The sequence below is a fragment of the Erpetoichthys calabaricus genome, chromosome 4 (assembly GCF_900747795.2).
Source record: "Erpetoichthys calabaricus chromosome 4, fErpCal1.3, whole genome shotgun sequence".
Lineage (NCBI taxonomy): Eukaryota > Metazoa > Chordata > Cladistia > Polypteriformes > Polypteridae > Erpetoichthys > Erpetoichthys calabaricus.
The window spans coordinates 179,682,148-179,704,794 of record NC_041397.2 but is presented as its reverse complement, the minus strand read 5'-3'; the positions used below and the strand labels follow the sequence as shown (position 1 = coordinate 179,704,794).

At 33.7% G+C, this 22,647-nt stretch overlaps 1 protein-coding gene across 1 annotated transcript; it reads left to right on the top strand.

Annotated features, from left to right (window-relative positions):
* Window positions 1–4,079: 4,079 nt before the first annotated feature.
* shox (short stature homeobox) lies at window positions 4,080–22,317 on the top strand. Its single transcript, XM_028799989.2, has 5 exons — window positions 4,080–4,489; window positions 7,213–7,421; window positions 11,601–11,658; window positions 12,054–12,142; window positions 19,769–22,317. Exons 1-5 carry the CDS (start codon window positions 4,237–4,239, stop codon window positions 20,012–20,014), a joined length of 855 nt encoding a protein of 284 aa, XP_028655822.1. The 5' UTR covers window positions 4,080–4,236; the 3' UTR covers window positions 20,015–22,317.
* Window positions 22,318–22,647: the final 330 nt, after the last annotated feature.

Genomic DNA, 22,647 nt, shown 5'->3' with positions numbered 1-22,647 from the left:
CATTTTGGTGGACGTTTTGGCCATGCGCTTTAAGACCTCGTTTCGCAGATTCTAAACTGAAGTGAACGGGTTGATTCAGTCAACCAAATCAATTATTTTGCATCTGAATGTTTTGTTCCGTTGTTTGTTTGTAATATGTCATAACTGAAGTTATTACGTTCTGTTACTTTTATTTTTTACAAGTACATATATGAAAATAATTGCGTGCAGATCCCTTCATTAGAAACGATACGACTAAAAATAACCATATGGAGAAAGATTTAATTTTTGATTAATGGAATGCTCGCCAAAACCGTACAATATTAAGGACAGAAAGTCCCTGCCTCGGCAGATGTGCATGGGAAGATGAGTTATATCCAGTTACAAAAGTTTTCTTCTTATGTACCGTATTTTTGCCAAAGTCTAAATTAGCATGAAGTATAAAGACAGATGATGCTCCTTTAATATTACAACATATATTTTTAGTTCGTATGGGGAGCCGTGATGAATACTAGCGCTACTAACTGCTGCATTTGTTTAGTTGTCATGAAACATAAATTATTTACGTAATAAGCATGTGCAAAATAGACGGAAAAAGAAGTAGCAAAATGCTAGTAGAATTCACACGATGCACACAACTTCATTAGGCACAATTAGAATAATTAGTATAGGTCATTAAAAGTTTCAGAATGCATTATGATTGGCCCTATATTACTGAAAAGGCGGGTTAAGGAAATTGATGGATGATTTCACAATGCTTTACCATTTGTTCACAGTGCAAGGTTATCTTAGTGTAGCAACTCAATAAACCAGTGAAAGCTTTTAGGCTTCTGATCCTTGAAAAATTGCTAGATTTACAAACTTTATATTATCGGAAATGAGAAAGGGCTATTGGAGCTTCATCACCACTTTGGTGAGCGCAGCAAATATTCTGAATTTCAGTTTTGCGCCATATACAAATGCCACAGAAGATCTGTCCCTTTCTGAATCCCACAACATCGTCTTTCTTCTCCGTTAGATTTTCTTATAATCCCTACAAGGAAAGCTTCCTTGGTTGCAGCTAGACACCTCACTAAAAACGCATCCGCTCTTTAAAGCACCTTCGCTGCCCGGCTATAAGCTCTCACCATTTTTTTTTCACAGCAAATCCCCTTGAAACTGTATTCCTGGAGACCCGAATGTGATATCCCACTGGTATTGCCTCCCTTGTTTTTAAAATATGAAACACATGTCCATAATCGAGCGACAGGTTCTCAATAATGTATTAATTAAGAACACTATAAAGTCCCTGTAATTCATGTGTTCTTCGTAGTATACAAACAAGGGTAAGCCAAACTGTGGTTTTTCAATTACCCTATAGAAAATGCGCAGGTTTGTTATTTGCCTGAAATTAATGTACTTTTTTTCCTTTAGTGTCTTAATATTATAATGAATGTATCCTTGCTTGATAAGCCCTGGCTGATTTAATGATGAGGTGTTTTTAATTCATTGAAACGTCGATTAGCAGTTTTTCCCTATTTTAATTTACATTGATTTATCTCATGATTTTATATTGCACTTCTTGCTCATAACTATATAAATCGCAATTACATTCAGAAATGTATTTTCTTTTTTCCCCGTCTTTGCTGACTTTTTTGTCGGAAAATTTTAAACCAATAAATTACGGTCTCCGAGGCTTCAAAGGTGACCTCAGGTGAGACGTGTACAGAAAAAGTACGTGCAATGAATTAAAAAAAAACAAAAACCCGTAGTATTAGCATTGTGCCACAGAGACACGACCAAGCCGAACTCTCCTAAAATGTAGATCTGCCAAGACTAACCTTACAGTTAAAAGACTTTACATACTGTTTAAAGAGAACGCGATGTCGAAAGACAAGGAGAACTGCTGCCAAGGCTAACTAGAAACCAATGTTATTGTTGGTAGGAAGCATTACTGTAAAATGATCTACAACAGTAGTCAATCCATCTTAAATACAACATGAATTCACAAAGAAGGAAAACGTTTAAAACGAAAAGTAAACAGTATGGGCTAACAGTCTTATGAATATAAATAATTAACAAGCAAAATAAGTTTTCAACTCCTCACATAAATAAGCAAATTTCAAGGATACTTTAACAAACGTTGTACATTTTCACTAAAACTGACATGAAACTAGTTTTTCAGAGAAAATACAATAATGCTCTACACAGTATTATTATTATGCGCTGTTTTTGTCTATGAAACAGTTCATGTGCCAGCACAGGGCTAACGGAGAGGGTCACGTGATCAAACATCGCGCTTATCATTAGAGGCATAATTACCTGAACATGGATCTTGCATTTTCGATTAATTATTTATAAGTGTGTTTGTTTAAAATAGGGTGTTGAAAACTGTAAATATACCGTTAGTGAGTACGTACTCAACCTAATGCACGATTAAAAAAATTTTGTAAAACTTGCCCATGTATTTACTTTTTTTCTTAAAAATCATTTGTTTAATTTGGTCATGCTGATAGAATTGAAAATCTTCCTTCGGCGAAATGTATTTATTCGTTTTGTGTCGTTTTAAAGCTAATGGAGTTAGTCGGAGATATAAACATACAGTGTCCTTTAATAATTTGTATATAAACAGGCAATGAAATAATACATATATTGCATTGATGGTTAGGAATTGTAAACTTTCAGTCAAAAAATTGAGAAATGGCTACTTATAAATTGGTCTTACTGTATTAAAGATGTACTGTGATTTAGGCGGTCTAATATAAAAAATAAATGCAAATTAAAAAGTGCATTTCGCAAATATTAACTTGTTGTAGTTATGCATACACATGAATAAAATGAAACATACTGTTTCATTTTATTATTTTTAAATTATGCATTTAACATATTGTTCGTATGCATAAAACATGAATATCTTGCTCTTTATTCTCATGCTTTGCATAAGGAGAAGAAGTCAGCTGTTTAAAATATTTAAACGAGTAAAATGTCAGAATGTACAACAAGGTATATTTTTATACCTAACAGTTATTAATTAAGTTATTCACAGTTTAACAACCTTTACGTACCCACTGATGCAAAACTGTCGCATAAAAAGTTAAGTGCTTAGAGATTTTTCTATTTCTTATACCGATAACTTATCACACCATGTAAATGGAATATTTTATACATTTGATGGTCCATCTCTTTGTATTTTCGTAAAAAAAAAAAAAGAAAGAAAGAAAGAAAAATGAGGCCATCCACTTCACAAATCACCACTGAGCACTTCAGCCGCCTGCACTGTGAATATACTCAGCTAACGGAGAGTCGCATCTTAACGTTTGCAATCTGAACAGAACGGGAAGGGCGTTAAATGCAATAAAACACCTTATGAAAATAGAACAGAGCACATTTTTATGTTCGTTATCATTTCTGTTTGAATTATTTAAACAAATCAAGTTCAAAACGCATGCCATCCAATCCCTGCCAGGCTACACGTTTGGGAAATGAACCCCTTTCCATGAATTTGACACACATCTCATGGTTTGGGGGCTGCACGTCTTGTCCTTCATAATGAAAAGCTAGTGAGACAACATCACGGAAGTCGCTCATCATTACTGTAAACACGATATAAAATTAAAGATTTGTTATGATGGTTTATTCTGATTTTACAACCAAGACGAAGCACTGTTGGTAATAATAAACTTGGGGACACTCCTTGTTTTACCAAAAACAATCAAAATTCATGAAATATTTGATTCATTTCCCAGATCATTTCTAGTCAATGTACAATTGTGTAAATATATTGCGCACCCATGTCGTATTAAAAATGGGTATGCATTTTAAATATGACTCAGATAATTAAATATTTGCATCATAAAATTCCACTTTTTTGTTTTGCTATATATAATAAAAATTTAAAGACAGCATCCGAAGCTGTCTTATTTATGCTCCTACAAGAGATCTCTATGAATTTCACACCGTTGTTGTATTTATTTATGCTTGTTTGTAAAGAAATATCATTAATTTAGGAACCTTCAGTACAGGGCCAGCGTAAGGGAGAGCTGTTGAAAGTTGACTTGGGAGCGGAGAGCCGCCTGTAATTGCTCCAGACACGGATCTGGGGGCTGGGCGGAGGTGGCCGTGTATAAATAGTGAGATCTCAAATAGACCGACATAACAGCAGGAGTGATCTAACCTTCTACACCCCCAACACACCGCTTTTCGGAGCTCTGGCACGGACTGACGTTAGTTTAAAAAGATAGAGGTGGATCTCTGTGACTAGGACCACAGCAGAGAGTCATGGAAGAGCTGACGGCGTTCGTTTCTAAATCGTTCGACCAGAAAGCAAAGGAGAGCAGTAAGAAGGAGAGTATTACATACAGGGAAGTTTTGGAGAGTGGTTTAGCGCGAACTAGGGACCTGGCAAACTCGGACTCAAGCCTCCAGGACATTAGTGAAACTGGGAACCATTGTCCGGTGCATCTGTTCAAAGATCACGCCGAGCTGGAAAAGGACAAACTGAAGGAGTTTAACATGACCAGGACGTCTGAAGGTAAGAGGCATCTCTCGGAGCACGGGCACACGGAGCCTGATCCTGCAGTAGTGAACGGACTACTGTGACGCACAAATGTCTCGATTAGAAATTAAAGCAGATAAAAAATTTAAAAGTTTAAAAAATGACAAATGTATGTATATACTTTGTTTTCCCCGTTTACGCCCTTTGTGACAAATATGCTTTGAAGTTCAAAGCAACTAACACAACACATAGTGTCTGTATTAAACCGCGCATCATATTTATATATTAAAGACAGCTCTGTATTCTGATTGCAAAACATAAATCTTGAAAATTAGTTTAACTGACGTTATTCTTTTACACTGTCTTGATGTACTATGTTCATGTTAACCCTTCATTATACCTTGAATTGATTTGAATGAATGTTTTAAAATATTGAAAACACACACACACACACACACACACACACACACACACACACACACACACACACAAACCATAAGATTTTAGCTGGATCCATAACCATGATTCTTATTTCTTGAAGAAATATGAGGTATGGTTATCAAAGACTATGACCAAGGATTTGCAATTAGAGATAACAAATTCCCTCAAAATCACCTTAACTTGGACACAAGTGTCATTTTCTTGTTGAGTAAATTAAGAAAAAATCGATTCCATTTAAATGCAAAACGCGACACGTTTTAAATATTCTCAAAATAATGTACCCTGTTTAATATTTATACATCAGACATGTGTAAACATTAATTTTAATAAGTTATAAACGAATAAGAAATGAAAACTATGTAATAATGCACTACTGGATCATCAGGCCCAAGATACCTTTAAAACCATCTCTTTACTTTCAAATCATTACATTTAAAATGTTAAGAAAAATAAAAGACAACAAATTAATTAACTATTGATGGATTTAAACTATATGATACAATACTCTGGTAGCATTTAACGTTTTGTCACGCTTTGTGCTAAATGTCTTTTATTGTGCGGACTTTACTTAAGTGTGAGACATGTTGTAATGTTTTTTAAAATAAAATTGATAAGGTTGGGTTATTTATACCATTGAAAAATTCTTATATAATATAATGTCTTGATTATACAAGACTTTAAATTTTACTATCTATAATCAATGATTATCACGTTTTGAGATGAATAAAATATTCACCCTCATAATTCAGTTATTGCAATTGCAGAATTTTTAAAACCTTTATAATTCTTTTTGAAATTAACTGATACATGCTTAGCCTAATATATGAACATATTATCAATGCTTAATACATATAGTTACTTATGCATTAGTTCAATTTTGAATTATTACATAATGAAAACACAAGAGCTTTTGGCAGTTTGATGTTTCTTGGATCTAGTTGAAATATGTAACAGCAGTCTGTTTTGAATGAACTGTTATCCAAATAAGAGTTAATCATTTCAAATATGCTCTTATTGTTATTATCTTACATGTATTATAATGTAGGAATTAAACACATTGTCAAATGCATTAAAACAATATTTCTGAGATATGTCTTGTTTAGCAAAGAAGACAATAACTGAAATACATCTACTACAAACAAAACAATATCTAAATCGATTACTATTACTAATTATAATAATGTTAAGTGTAACACAATGTCAGTACAACTGTTTAAGATGTATACCATGAAGTGTTTGTTAGTAAACAAAATTTGCAGAAAGAAAGAAATCACATGCATTGCTTATTTTTGATCTGCATTTCGATTTGCACGGATTTAAATAAAAACTCAGGAAGGGGTAATTGTTGCGTCCGTTTAATCGCTTGTGTACATAAGGAAAACTGTATACATATTGTAAGAAACAAAAACGATTCAAACTTAAAAATTAACTAAATTATAAGTACTGTTCTCACTTGACAGATTTAATGATGGTGTTTAAAGAGTATGTTTTGTTATATGTGTTTAGTTTCGCATGAGAGAAAATTATTTGGCTAAATATGAACAAAATAGAATAATTATCTTTTATATAAAAGCAAAATATCTCGCAACCTTATAATTTAGTAAGATCGATTTGTATACATTTAACATCCTTAGAAATGATGTTTAGATAATAAAGAAGTGGAAAGATTATTAAACGTGAGCAAACATTTATTACCTCGTCAGAAAGCAGATGTTGGAGAAAAATAATTAATATGCCATTTGTTTCGCATACTGAATGGACCCTCTGTTTTTAATTCTAAAGGTTCTTTATGGAATGTAATTTAGGAAATTGTATTAAATGCCATAGGAACAGCTTGCATTTTTTAAACATTTCTAATTTTTGCTTCTCTTAAATTAAGTATTTTTTGATTTTCAAATTATAATACATGCCCATTTCTGCAGCCCTATAATAATCGCCCACGTTGACAATGTCACAGAACCGTTATCTTAACCTTAAACTTTAGCCTTTCTCCCATTAACCCACTGATACGCTGCTAATGATATTCCTTTGCCTATAACAGACAAAAAGATCGCTCGCACAAAGAATTACAGACAGTATTCCATATAGACGATTTTCAATAAGTACGCAACATGACATTTTTCAAGTTTAACCGACCCTTCCAAGACTACAGCACTACAGGAGTAAAAGAGACTCGACCAAAAATGTCAAGTATTTGCCACCTATGACACCTGCATTATTGTGTGTAAAATAAACGTCTGTCTGTCTCTAAAACAAAGGCAGAAATAAATAAGTAAAAAATTAGCTCGCTAAGTAGCTTTTTTTGTTTGTTTCTGTAGGCATTTATGAATGCAAGGAAAAGAAAGAGGAAGTGAAATCAGAAGACGAGGACGGACAGAGCAAGCTGAAACAAAGGCGAAGCCGGACAAATTTTACTTTGGAGCAGCTGAACGAGCTCGAACGTCTGTTTGATGAGACACATTACCCGGATGCCTTCATGAGAGAAGAACTGAGCCAGCGATTAGGATTGTCGGAGGCCCGTGTTCAGGTAAGGTGGGCCAGTCATTAACACAATCAGCCACATTTATACGCTTGGCATTCAGGATATGGTGCTCAGTTAAGTGACCCTACTTGCTCACGGCTGGACGATTCTGATAATGTAAAAATATTAATTATATTACGTAGCTCCTGTCCACAACATTTTTTTAAAAAGAATAAGATTAACACTTTTGTGTAATAAACAATCTTGAGGTAATCAATGAACAAAATTAATATCTTCATTCTACCACTGTTTTCTAAAATTTTGGTTTCACCCTAAGCGAGATGCCGGTTACCCACTTGTAAAGCCTGCTTCTAGCTGAAATCAATTCACCTGTTAACACTCAGGCGCAAAGGCATGAGCCTGAAATCCACAGTTATAGGCTTCAGATGTAGGGAGTAGGTTAGGATTGTCGCTTTAGCCTTCTAATGATTTGAAAGCCGTGAGCCTCATTATATGGCTCTTTCAAAGAAAATGTTAATATATGTGCGTTTATTGGAACGTCGTTCTGTCCAGAAGATACCCCTGCTTTGCACCCGATGCTGTCTGGATAAGACCCAGCTGCGGCTCCTCGCGATCCTGCATGGATAAGGTAGCTATGGAAACTGGAACAATAAATGGTTTAGTATGCTAATTCCTTAATTACGTACCATTAAATAGTCTTCACTTTACAATTTTTATTCATGTGCATTACAATGTTTTCTGTAACATATATGGCACCAAGATGAAATTAATTCTGCGAACAGTAAAACAAATCCCAATGAATAAAAATAATAACATATCAGCAATAAGTAACACCAGCAACAAATAATTGCGGTTCTAGATGTAAAAAGCCTACAGTAAAACAAAATAACAAAGAAATGTAAGCCAATTAAAATTAAAACCTAAAACGGTACCACTTTATCACTTTATGCAAAATTAGCAATACGTACAATAATATATATGATTTATATTCATATTATATAATAATACAATATATTATATATAGACACACACAGTATAAAGACACTTGTTAAAGAAATGCATATTTCATATTGCGCAGTTTAGCAATAAATTGTAGACCACAAAGCATCAATGATCCATTTAAGATGTTTCCTATACCAAAATTCATTATTTGTTGTCTCCAAACACTCATTCATCCTTCAACAAAGTTGGGCATATTCAGTTTTAAGGGAAAAGTATGAAAGGTTTCACATTAGGCATAAAGTTCGTAAATTACTCTTAACTATACACAGCATAAACTAGGATTTGCACGACTGAGAACTGGATGAAGCGGTCTCGATAACTGGTTTATGATTATATATATATTATATATATGATTATATATATATATATATAATGTGTGTGTGTTAAACCAGCGTAACTATTTATAACATTAAAATTCTTCAGGTCACATACATAATTGTAATCAGAATCATGTAGAAAGAAGTCCACTTATTTTTTTATGTCCACGTACTCTAAACGGTTCTAGAGTAAGCAACATAGCCAACATGCTGCACATTGATCTGATCTAATTACATCACACAAATAAATGGAGCTCCTGGAGATGAAAGTAGCCCCTGTAGATCAACAGGCTCCCACGTCTCCTTCTTGTTCTCTTCTCTTCATCCTTACAATGATCACACCCACCACACTTTCTCAATCTGTTGTACAGTATTCATGGGATCGTTAGGGTTGTAAGTAATTCGAGCACTAAATTGCCTCATTAGTTTATTTCCTCAATAACATCGTAAGCAATTTTAACGCTATAATAAAACAAAAAGCAAAAACTGTGTTTATGAGAATGAATTGTCACCGTAAATATAGTATATTTACAAAAAAGAAAAGATACTTAGAAGGTAGAGGGGTTAAGAAAGCTTATGTTTTTCCTCTGTCAAAAAAACATCATAGTCACGACGAGTTGATAGATGCTCAGAGACGAACAGTTACAAAGTAGTCTGCAAACACAGACGGTTTACATACTCTTCATAAAGGTTACGGCGAAGTATCACCTTCACTCCAGGCGAGCTCTGTATGTTCAATTTAGGACGAAAATCCATTGTAAATAAATTGTGAGTCCTGCGGTAGATGGTTCATATTAACCTTTATTTTTAGTGTTGTATCGAAACCCCACACCATCCAGCTGTCAGACTCCTAATTGAAAGTTATGAGACCGTAGTGAGGAGCAGGCAAGTAATTCAATTACAACTAATATCTTTTGGTTTCTGGTGCAGAGCTAAATTAAATGTCATTATTCACTGTCTCTAATAAAAATCAAAAGGAAATCAGATTAGAGTATTTGTGAAACGGATCATTGAGTGATCCTTAATGAAGAAATAACTGTCTAAACCAGTGTACTGCGCTTTACTTAGCATATTCATGGATAATTGGAATTGATCTCGAGCTGCAAAACACTACATTTATTACTGCTTAAACATTACCCGATAGAAGATGACATTGGCACCTTTTCCTTTTTAGTACTTACAATATTATCATAAGCTGACAGTACATTCTTCATTCCCTAATGAAAAAAAAATCCTCTGGGGTTTCTTTAAATCGTTCTGCGCAGTGACCTGGTGTATCTACCCCGAAATTACTGTATTTCCCGCATATTCTTCTATTTCGTAGCATGATGATATACAGTACAGAAACGTGTTTTCCAAGCGCGCACACACACACACACACATAATATATATATAATATATATAATATTCTGGATGGATTACTCACACTCATTGCCCACAATAACTAATATTGCACTCTAATTCAAGAATAACGCTTCACTTTGTTATTTCATTATATAAGCTACACAACGCACACACATAGATAGGGGTGGGCAAAAGCAGATTTACAGCTGTTCGTATGAAAAAGACATGCAAGTTATGATTATTATAATAGCTTCATTAACTCAGTGGCTTTATTAACCCTAAAGAATGTCACAATGGCACAGTGCACTTAGGTACAATCTCGTAAGTGCTCGAGTTGCCGGCTTTGCCTACTCACAACTGGAAACCTACTTTTATAGATAGATAGATATTTTGTCTCTTGCGAAAAAGCAATTTCATAACATGTTTTTTTCCGGGTTAGAGAGGGTCAAATTCCACGAGAAACTGCAAGAACTAATCCTGTACTAAAACGATTGACCAGTTCAAAGCAAATATTTCATATCTGAATACAGTTTGTCTTTAACTTTAACAATATCAAAATCGGCATTTTTTTTGCAAATTCCTTTCAGTTCTTAAAAGTACGACTAATCGTTAAGTTAGCAAACAAATTCACGTTGGATTGTAGGTTTAGAATTTAAAAATATATATTTATATATCAATTTATAAATGTTCACAGTTGCAGACGTTTGTTGTTTTATACGATAAGGTAATATTGCGCATTTTTTAATCCGAACTACAAATCCACAAACTATGGTCAACGGAAACGTTCCGAATGATCCACAGCAGTAACAGGAAAGAAATACAATCACAGGCATAAACTGTGCAACGTCAAACTCCACTGTGGCCACTCTGAAAATGCCATTGCCCGTCATTTTAACGCATTTAAAATGTATTATATTGTAACTTTCTTGGTCCTGACCTGAGAAAGACACGTTTCTCAGGTGAATGTCATAGCCGAGCTCTTGTCGACAGCTTCAGGCTCAAGCCAGACCGGTTCTGGACTGGACCCACTCATACTTCGCTAACGGAACTTAAGATATAAAGTCTGTCGGAGGAAAGACGCCTCCCCGAAGAACGCGAACATGCAAACGTAACATATTCGTCAATATGAGTTTTGATTATAGAACAAAAAAAAGACAGAGAACTTATTGGGGGAGGGCCTACTACAGTAGCAATCCTAAATTCACAAAAGCATTATAACTTTACATTTTACTAAGCAAGCGGCCATTAATCAATAAAGAAACACAAAAGCTTTGAGATAATAATCAGCCCCTTACCATTACTGTCACGTTTAAGTAGTGTTATTGGAATCCGACTATAATTTATGTTGAGCATCATCCCTTGCAGTTTATCAGTGTTTTATGGTGTGCGTTTTTGAGAGATTGATTTAATCGAATTTATTTGTGCTTCAGATTAATCACTCCACAGACTGGGAAAAGTAGTTCATTTATTTCCTCTGAAACGGCAAAATCGAATAAAAATATTAACATCGATCAAGCATCAGTACAATTTAAATCCAAATTGTCTTTTGTGTTTTCTTTAGGTTTGGTTTCAAAACAGAAGAGCTAAATGTCGGAAACAGGAAAATCAAATGCACAAAGGTACTTTAATAATACTATCTGTCCTAAATATTTGCATGGATTTAAATAATAAAAATATACATTTTTTAGAGAAATGACACATTCACCTAATCTAAATCATAACTGAATGTATAGTTATAAAAGCAGAGGGAAAGAAATGCTGGTGCTGTGGGTAAAGTTTGACTAATTAGGAGTGTTGGGGCAGGGTGATCATGTATTTTTATGGCTGCTAAACCAAATGCCCCATTTCAGATATCTCAGAAATTAAAAAGGTCAGTTATATTTGCCTTTCACATGAGTGAATTTAAAGGAGTTTGTTGACCTTTAGCACTTTACAAAGGCAAATGTTCATCAAGTAAATATAGTGATTATCATGTTTATAATTTAAACACGAATAACACATTTCTTCTTTTTAGGTGTTATTTTGGGTACAACAAATCATCTAGATGCCTGCAGAGTTGCTCCTTATGTTAATATGGGTGCATTAAGGATGCCTTTTCAACAGGTAGGCAAGTTTATTATGGTGTGTTTAGTATTACTGTAAAAGTTGTCTGCCTGCCTCCTTTAAAGCATTTTGACATACATTTTCTTTTTTAAATATTAGTCTTAATTGTTTTGAAAATAGTGGGAAGAACAAATATTAATCAGCAAAATTATTTAGTAACTTCAATATTTCATTTAGATATTTTCAAAAGTACTTTAAAATATATAGATTTAGATACCCAGAGCTTCATGAACTATTTTTACATACTGGTTATGATTTTTTAGTAACACAAGAAAATATACACATTATTAGAATGAGACAGAAAAATATAGGGGCCTTATCCAGTTTAACCTTTCAGAAACCAAAGAATTTTATCCATCAGTTGAGTTCCCGTCAATAAAAAAATAAGAAAACTGAAAATCCATTTAATTTTCTGTTATTTCACAGAAGGGTAAATGAGTGGCTATTCCAGAAGACAATTAACTTTACATACACAGAATCACAGTTTTTGCAATTGTTGAAAAAGAATAAATAAATTAAAAGTTCTCAGCTTTGTTATCTTAACTGTTTGCATCACATATAACTTAAGATAACATAACATTCTCAACTCCACTTAATACAAACTGGGGTAATGGGGGAGCTTCAAGTATAATATAATATGAAACGTATGTATGTTTCTTTGATGATAAAAACAGTTAATTTTTTTAAGTTTCTTTTTTATTTCCTTTAACTCGTTTTTTGACTTGGCACAGCTTGGTGAATTGCAAGTTGTTCTTGGAAACTCAAAACACTGCTCTTTTGTTAAGTGCAGATACCAGCATTATGTTGTTGCTGGCTGTTAAGGTGAACTTTCCAGCTGACAATGTGTTGCCTTTACGTTTATATGCTGGCTGATGGAGTGCTACGTGAGTGCTGGACATTATCAGTTAGCTTGATAATTGGCTTTTGGAAATTTTCTTCCCTTTTGGAATACTGACCAGCCCTTTAATTTAACAAGTAAAGTTAAGGTCAATACCACTACTGTTGGTATTGAATTCATTTAGGTTGGCTGGTTAGTTTAAAAATTATTTATAATCACAATAGCTGCATGCATTTCAAAAACAAACTAAAGAATTCAAGAAAACTGTAGGCTTTTCTTGTTGTTCAAAGATATGCGTGAAAATGAGAAAAATGTCCATTTACACATAGACACATTTGGTAGAGAGGCCCGAGAAAGGATGGTTGACTCCAATTGATTCCCGACTTGCTTTTAACACTATGTGTGTACAGTTTTAATCTCTCAGTGACCATTTAGCTGTATAATCAGTTTCAGCGAATGGATGGATAAATATCCATCCATCCATCCATTTTCCAACCCGCTGAATCCAAACACAGGGTCATGGGGGTCTGCTGGAGCCAATCCCAGCCAACACAGGGCACAAGGCAGGAATCAATTCCGGGGCAGGGTGCCAACCCACCGCAGATGGATAAATATGTAGAATGATATGGAAAACAAACTGATTCATTCTAATATAAAAATTAGTAATTTAGATTAAAATTTTCAATAAACATAATTTGAACATTTTTAATGGCATATTAATTTAGTCTCTAACTTAAGGATGAGTGTGTGTGTGCCTTTATTAATTTTTTGAAGCCTTTTAGCAAAGCTATTGATCAAGAGTTCACAGCTTGCTTTAATTAATTGGTATCTTGCTGTCTGAAACAGAGAAATATTAGTGTGTTGTACTGTCACTAAGCTTTGGTGAATGTTTTGGTTTCATGAAAGTGTTATTTTACTTTTTATAGATCTTTACTATTTAACAGTTAACTCAACTAAAATTTAGCAAAAATATTTGATATGTAGCATAATGTGTCAAATTCAGGATATCATTTTCTTTGCAGTGTAGGACTAAAAACATATATTTTAACATTGCATATACTGTATATAACGAACAATAAGCACTGCAGTTCACATAAGGTAACTGCAACTCATAGCATATTTCAATTCTCTAGTTATTTTACAAAATATCTTCACACTATAGCTGCACGGTTGATTTATACAGTATGTACCTAATAGTCTCTATTCTTTAATTACATTTTTTAGGCTTGCAAGTGTAGCCATAGGATTAGAAAACTGTGAGGTAATTTTTTTACACAGCACACAAAGATATTTATTGATAATTCAGGATGTGTAAAGCTCTCACTTGATTTTATTTTCTACTGTTGCTATTACAGTACTTTGGCTTAATGGAATTATTAAAAATAGTGTTGTCCAAAAATGTTAATTAAAGTTTCATTTAAATATCACTGTCAGTATTCTGCATGTGATTTCTGTCAAATTACTGAAACATTTCTTTTGAAGTACAGCTTGAAAAGCTTAATGTTTAAAACACATAGGTATGCAGGCTTATATTGCTGTTTTCTGCAATACCAGTGGGACCTTTTTTAATATTCCATGAATAGTTTTAAGGCAAGACTTGCTCTGGGTAGATAATTGGTAATGGAAAGGGCTATGTTTATTTTTCAGTCTTTTTCTTTATTGGAGCTTTAGAAAGCAAAGTTTTCATTAAAATTATACAGACATTTATTCTCAGATTATCCTATGTTTATCTTAAAGCACCAAGTGAATATTTCAGAAGGTACATGTTAGTAAAGTAATGGATGGCTGCTCAACAAATCACACTCATCATACGTTACTTAGAACAAATCAAAACAATTACAAAAACTGACAGTGACTAATCTAAATTTGCTATTGGGAATTAAAAAGAGTGAAAAAAATTAGGTACAGTGTTATGAGTGACTTACTGTAACATTTTATTGCCTTTAGTAATAAACATGCAGTCTACTTTGAAAACTGTATTTGGTAAATTGATCAATATACAATGTGGAGCAGTGATTTGCATTGTTTCCTCATGAATCGAACATACTGGATTTGATTCCCATGCCCAGATGTTGGCTGTTTAGAATCTACACATTCTCCCAGGGCCTGCATGCATTTTTGTCGGGGTATTCCAGTCCACACCCCCAGCATTTCCAAAGGCTTGCCCTTTAGGTTAATTGTCAACTTTACATTGGCCCTACTGTGACTTTAGGCATGTGCATGAATGGGTCCTGCGATGGACTGGCATTCTATCCAGAGTTGTTTCCTGGCCTGCGCTCAGTGCTACCAGAATAGACTTGAGACCCCAAGACACTGAATTGGATTATGCAGGTCTGGAATGAGATGAGTTGTTTTTCATAATGTTAATTTTGGACTATTTAGTTGTTATTATATTCCGATTAGGCTGCCACTTAAAGAATTGTGATTAGGTATGAGTAAATGGTTTGTGCATTTTCCAAGAGAGTGTCGTAAATGTTTGAAAAATTTACCAAGTTCAATTAATAATAATTTGTGTCACTTAAATATAAAATGTGACAATGCAGTCATGCATATTACCCATTAATGTGGTAGATATGAGTAGTTTCCCACAGTAAACATTTTAAAGTTCACATAGAGTGCATTATTACATATAACATTTTTCAGTGATTTGCAGTAATGTCAATTTAGGCAATAAATGCAGATGTATAGCCATGGTGGTGCAGGGTTTATCAGGGCAGCCTGACAGTTCCAAAGACACTGGTTCAAATCTTTGACTGGTCAGTATATGTACAGAGGTACTCCATGTCAGCATAGCTTTCTAACAAGGATTCTTGTCGTCTTTTAACATTCCAAACATGTCCGTGTTAGACTGGCATCTGTAAAATTGAGACAGTGTTCGAGTGTGTGTCCGTGTTTATGCCCACTTTATGCCTCATACTGATGGGAAAGACTCCGCCTCCTCTAATGGACTAAGCAGGTCTCGGGCATGGGTGAAAAAGGCCTACATCTAGATTTTATTGTGGATGTTGATAATATAAATGTGGGAATAAAACTGTAACTAAATGAAGACATTTATAGTTATTTTTTTTAAAAATAAAGAGCTACTGTATTATTATTACTTTTTAACACAGTCCCTCTTTCCTCTAGATACTTATGACATTGCATTAAAAATTCAGTTGCTGGAACAGCCTTTGTAAAACATATTTGTCAGTTTTTTTTAAATTTTATTATCAATTTTTGTGATTTCCTCTGGCTGATACCTTTTCTCCTTATTATTTGAACATTTGTTTGGGAATCTAAAAGGTTTTGTCACCTATTGATCATAAAAATCTCATTATAATATATTGTTTAGTAAAAATACTTTAAGAAAGTGAAGTCAACTGGATTGCACCTTAATTGAATGTTTTTGCAATGGCAGGATAGATCTGCTTGAACAACGTGAATGGACAATTATATACACATACACACGTATACTCTCTCTCTCTCTCTCTCTCTCTCTCTCTCTCTCTCTCTCTCTCTCTCTCTCTATATATATATATATATATATATATATATATATATATATATATATATATTATACATACAGTACATATAAATATGTACATATGTTTATATTCATACAAGTTGAAGTGTTTTAAATGCTTAGCATTAAAATAATAAAATAACTGAAAATGTAAAACAGCATAAAACTCATTTCACACTATTTTTTTTATCTGTATGATATCTATATTAAATGCAAAATTTACACTCTATTAATAATGATGACCACCATTACTCGCAATACTTTTTTTTTTTTTTTGCCTTTTTGACCCTAAAATGACCAGCCCATTTTGTTTACATAGAAACAGTACTATTTCATAAGAGCAATACTGTCTGGTGCTGTAGGGGAATTCCAGAAATAAAACTCTGCAGAGTGAATATTATAAACATAGCCTGCAATATCATCTAAAGAAACAGTTGTTCAAGTATTTCTCATAAGTTAATTTTTCTCAGAAGAGAACTGGGAGCAATATTAATACATTGGCTGATTGCTGGTTTCCTAATTTATTTTAATGAGGAGTTACAACAAACATGTATTGATAGATAGATAGATACTTTATTAATCCCAAGGGTAAATTCACATACTCCAGCAGCAGCATACTGATAAAAACAATATTAAATTAAAGAGTGATAAAAATGCAGGTATAACAGACAGTAACTTTGTATAATGTTAATGTTTACCCCCCCAGGTGGAATCGAAGAGTCGCATAGTGTGTTGGAAATATTTTAGAAAACTGACACAATATATACTGTATATTCACAATATTAATACTTCAACAATACTTATAAAGTATAATCTGATATAAACACATAAACATAACTGTTTTATGTTTAATTTCCAATACTGGAGTATGCTGGAATAAGTCATTACCAATACCATTCTCAACCCCGGTTAATTCAATCTTAGTGTTGTGGAGACCTAGTGTCTGTCATACTTGATGATTTACATAAATCAAAGGCAATGATTCTGATTCCATTTAGCAAACACCTTAAACTATAAAAATGAGAAAGAATTTTAACTATATGCTTGTGCTAAGTATACACAAACACTTTTAATGATGTTACCTCCTGGGGAATTTTAGTAGCTGACTCTAACAAGTAAAATATATACAGTGTTAGTAAGAGTGAGAGAAGAAAACAAATATTCTCTTGGTTAGTGTATTGAACTTCCCTAAACCAAATTCTGTTTGTCAAGAATAATATGAACCTTAGGCTAATTTGTATGTTATCAATAATCGACAAGTCATTATTCATTGTTATTAATCAAATATGATATAGAGCCAAGCGGAGCACACTAAGCTATGCTAGCGTCATGGGGTGGTCATGGTCCATCCTGACAGCACCTTGCACAAGGCAAACACCTGCCCTAGGAGAGCATCCCATCAGTCCATTGCAGGGGAAATTCATTAATTTGCACATACTCACTCATGCCAAATGGAAAGTTACAAAATAACCAATTACTATATATAGTTTTGATAACACAACATAGAGTGAGTGTGATTTTTATTAGCATGATTACTGAAAAAAATTGCAAGTTGTGCACATTTGCATGTGTGCATTCAAAGGACAACTCTTGACTAATTTTGGTAATCTGAGCTTTTGTTGCAAACGCATACAACTATCATTCTTTAAATCACTGATAATATACCTTTAAGATTATCCATAGGCTGCTTATCCCCTTCAATGTGAACAATGCTGGTGGTAATATCTGTTCAATACAGTGATAACAAATATCTGGAGGCAGAATACAAGTGAAAAAATACAGAAGAAAGATACCATAACGTTGCTTTAAATAATTTCAGTCTGTTTTTAATGTATATGTTTACCATTTGTTTGAGCTCTTTCTGGAGAACTGCCTATTGGTGTTTTATTTCTGTAATCCTTGGAAGTCTAAGTTATTTTTTTTACACCCAAAAATATACATAGTCTTTCAAATGTGTAGATTCAGCTCTAGACTGTGCTGAACATGACTGCGCTCTATCATGGAATACAACACCATTCATGTTTGGTTTAAGCCTTAACACCGAGTTCTTCTTAAAAAGATTCTGTTCATAACAAGTCTGAACTGATATGACCATATACTGAAAATAAATGGATGACGGGGGTCTTCATAATTTATTTTAGTTCATGGTGAACTTGGAAGAGGTGAATGTGGATGGTGTCAGCAAAAAATGTTTATGGTGTATTATTTGGCAATATGGCCTACTGTCACATCTTGAATGCAGGAAAATGCAAAACACAATGAATATTATGCTTAATTGAACTGTGTTTGCTTTCCCTTGGAAATGATAATGTGCCCTGACATGCACAAGCAGACATATTTAGAAAAGCATTCTTCTATCCATTCATTATTTTAATTCAGCATAGACGAATTTGAATCTATCCCTGCAACTCTGAGAAAAAGACAAAAAGCAAGTCTGGATAGGAACCCAGGTCATTGCAGGACCCACTTACACACACTTGTAATAGGCCAATTTAAATTCCATATTTGACACAACAAATTGCTTGGAGGTGTGAGGGGAAACTGTTTGAACTATAGGTATGATATGTAAACTTCAACAAGAAGCTGCCTCTGCTGGAAATCAAACCAGGCTTCAAAGGTTACTTACTATACAGTAGGGCTACTGTTACTGCTCCACCAAGGTGCTTCAATTAGAGAAGATAGAAGAAATGGAGAGTTTTCTTTTGCATTTTTCATTTTGTTACTTAAGAAAATGAACTCATACCTAAAGTGAAGTATAAATAATATGCAGTTGTTAATTTTAGTACAATTTCAGTAGTGTAGGTTAAACAAAGATAACTATTCCACCTCATTGTATTCATCACTCTTAATACATTAATTCTAGCCATATATAAAAGACAAACAGGCAAAGCTAGGGAGCAAGAATATGAAAGACCTGGACAAGAAATTTCTCTGACCATTAACGTAGGGTGAAAATATTAACCAAAAGTTCTCACAATGAAACATATCATTTCTTATTAAATTAGCAGCTTTGCATAATACTTGTAAAACTGGAAAGGGGATTGGTTTGTTTTTCCCAGTAGACCTCCTCCTATTCAAAGGTGACCATGCAATTGTAATCTTGTAAGGCATTTTAGCATTAGTTTCTGACTGAGCTGAAAAACAATTTATTTCTTCTTATTTCATATGCTGCAGATTATTATTGTATTAATGTGGGTCAAGTTATATGATGATTATATGAAAGTAGTATACTATCACTGATGATTATTATGAGCAGTTTAACAAATGTTTCCATTTCCTCCCACAGGTCCAGGCCCAGTTACAATTGGAAGGAGTCGCGCACACACACCCGCACCTCCACCCGCACCTTGCAGCTCATGCTCCTTACCTCATGTTCCCGCCCCCTCCCTTTGGACTGCCAATTGCATCACTCGCAGATACCGCCTCTGCAGCAGCAGTAGTGGCTGCGGCCGCCAAAAGCAACAGCAAAAACTCCAGCATTGCTGATCTCCGGCTGAAAGCAAGGAAACATGCCGAAGCCCTGGGGCTCTGACCTTGGAGGGGAACTTTTACTATGTGACTTTTTAAACAGACTATTGCTGCAAAAAGGCCATGACACAATAAAAAGACAACAAAAAACAAGCAAACATAAAAAAACAAACTCTCAGAGAAGCAGCTGCCAAAACAAAACCACTTCTTAGATAATGATTAAATACCAATGAAGTACAGTCAGCTTTCATTTGTTTTTTCTTTTCTTTCTTTTTTTTTAAACTCAAAATGGCCAAGAACTTGTTGAAGGTGTCAGATATAAATAACTTGTTGGATCTTTTACAGTCAACTTTATTTTGAGTTGGGAAACATGCATGGAACTTGCACGGAAAGCTGGATTCTATGCTACTTGATGTCCAAACATTAAATTCATACATTATATATTTACATACTCCTACATAAACATAACTATATATATTTATATGGAAAATCTCTTTCCAAAAGGACACACAGAGCAGTTTCTTTTTTTTTAGCTGACAGAAGGAAAGACAATAAGGCCTTGGACTTTCAAGCTCACAAAATGGCCATACACATCTTCTCCAACCATTGCGTAATTGTCCTGTCTTGGTGCATGAGTCTATCTAAAGTCAAACTCTTTGGGGCTGGTCTCCACTGCTTTCACTTTATCATAAATATTATTTTCACTGCCATGAAAGTATTGTGCTGTTTAAGCTCTGCTGCAAAAAAGAAAAAAAAAAAAAAGCTTTTCAGTGTAGCTGCAGACATTTGGGAAACAGCAATAACAACCTCCTATTTTAAATGTGTTCTATTTGTTTTTCATGCTTTGTACTCTTTTTAGTTTTGAAAGGGAATGGTGTCTCCCTTGGTGCATTTTTCATGGTTTTACATGACAAAAAGCATATGACCATATTCTTGGGGGTTGTTTGGTTTTGCCAATTGACTGTGTTTTGATTTGACTTGGGAATGAAGTGTTTCATGTTGTTTACAATCAGTGGAATAAGCAAATGCTCCTTTTCAAACAGGCAGTTGAAGCCAACAGCAACAAAACAGTAATTCAAAAATTGGTTTGAAGTCTTGATTATCTCAAAAATCCGTAACATGCCACAAACAAGGGTTTTAAAGTGGCATATTTAAAAAGGATGAAGGGTACTTATGATTATTTAATTTAAAATGGCATATTAGTTTAACTAAATTGCAATTATGTGCAGTAAAGTGCAATACTGTAAATATTGATATTTTTTTTGTTAGAATAGAAGAAAACTATTAAGGAAATGAACAGCAATCTTCAGTCTTTTAAGCACTATAATCGGTGCATTGTATTTTCTTTGCCAAACAAACAGACATTGTTTTTTTCTAACTGATGTAAAATTATGACTTCATCAGCAAATGTGCCATAATCCCAGTAGATCAATGATATTTAATACTTAATTTTGTATGCATAACTAAAGAAAATAACAATAATGTGTTGAGGTAGACAAAAGCACTTTCATTGTATGTTGTATGGTCCAACAACAGAAAGACTAGGATCATAAACAAAGCATATTTTTACTGCTAATTGTATTAGCATACAAGTTAAAACAGCATAATTTCACTCTAGTTTAAGTCAGCCTGTTTTCCATCATAGTGAACACACATTACCTCAAAGTTATTATTTTATCTTTCATTGAGTCCCAAAATGAAGAAGGTTGCAATTAACAGAATCAGCTGCTCTTCAAAGATGCTTACATAGTTTTTATGTGAATTAAGAGACCCTGGTACGACAACTAGTGCTTGTTTATAAAAAAGATGATCCTAGTATACGTCTACCTCTAACAGTACATTAGTGGTGAAGCACATTTTTGTTCATAAGCCATTTAAGCAATTACTTTGTAATATCAATTTTTAATTAGACAATTCATGTCATGGGTGCTTTTATTTATTCTGTTGTTTGAAAGTTTATAAATGAGAATATTTTAAATATGACTGTAAATTTTACATTGCTTCGCATTTATTTTTATATATTTTTTTAAATGTTCCATTTTGCCACCTTTGAACAGCCAGTGTGAATGCATAGTTTGTGTTTTCGAGTTTACAGATATTTCAGGGATGCTTCAAGTAAGAAACAGAAGTTTGCTTTTGTCAGTTTATTCATTCAGTATTTTTAAGTCCACACAACTTGTTAAAAATAATTTTTTGGTTCTGTGTTCTTTGCAAGCATGTCAGTCAGGAGTTCATCAGACAGTTAGGTTCAAAGGTGTGTTTTGTTGGATCACGCAATCTGAATGTACATCTTGTACAAGTAAAGTATTAATAAAGTTCTAAACATTTGTAAAAGGTTGTAACAATAATATATTATCTGTATAATGACTTGGGTGTGACTTTTTACTTCTATGTTAAATACAATTTATTACAAGAAAAATGCTTCAGTATAAATACATTCATTCTATGTCATTTCTGAAATGCCATTATTGGATGTCTTATTAACGGAAGTATATTTTTCACAATTGCAAGCATATTTCTTTTAAAACTGTGGAACTAGCACAATTTAAGATGAGCACAACTATAAACATAGACACACTTTGTTACTGTGCACACTATATGTACAGTTTTGGCTTTGTGTAATGGAGAACATTATGAAGTGATTAATAAGAATTAACTCTACTTGAGTTTCCTGTTTAAAAAAAAAAAAAGAAAGAA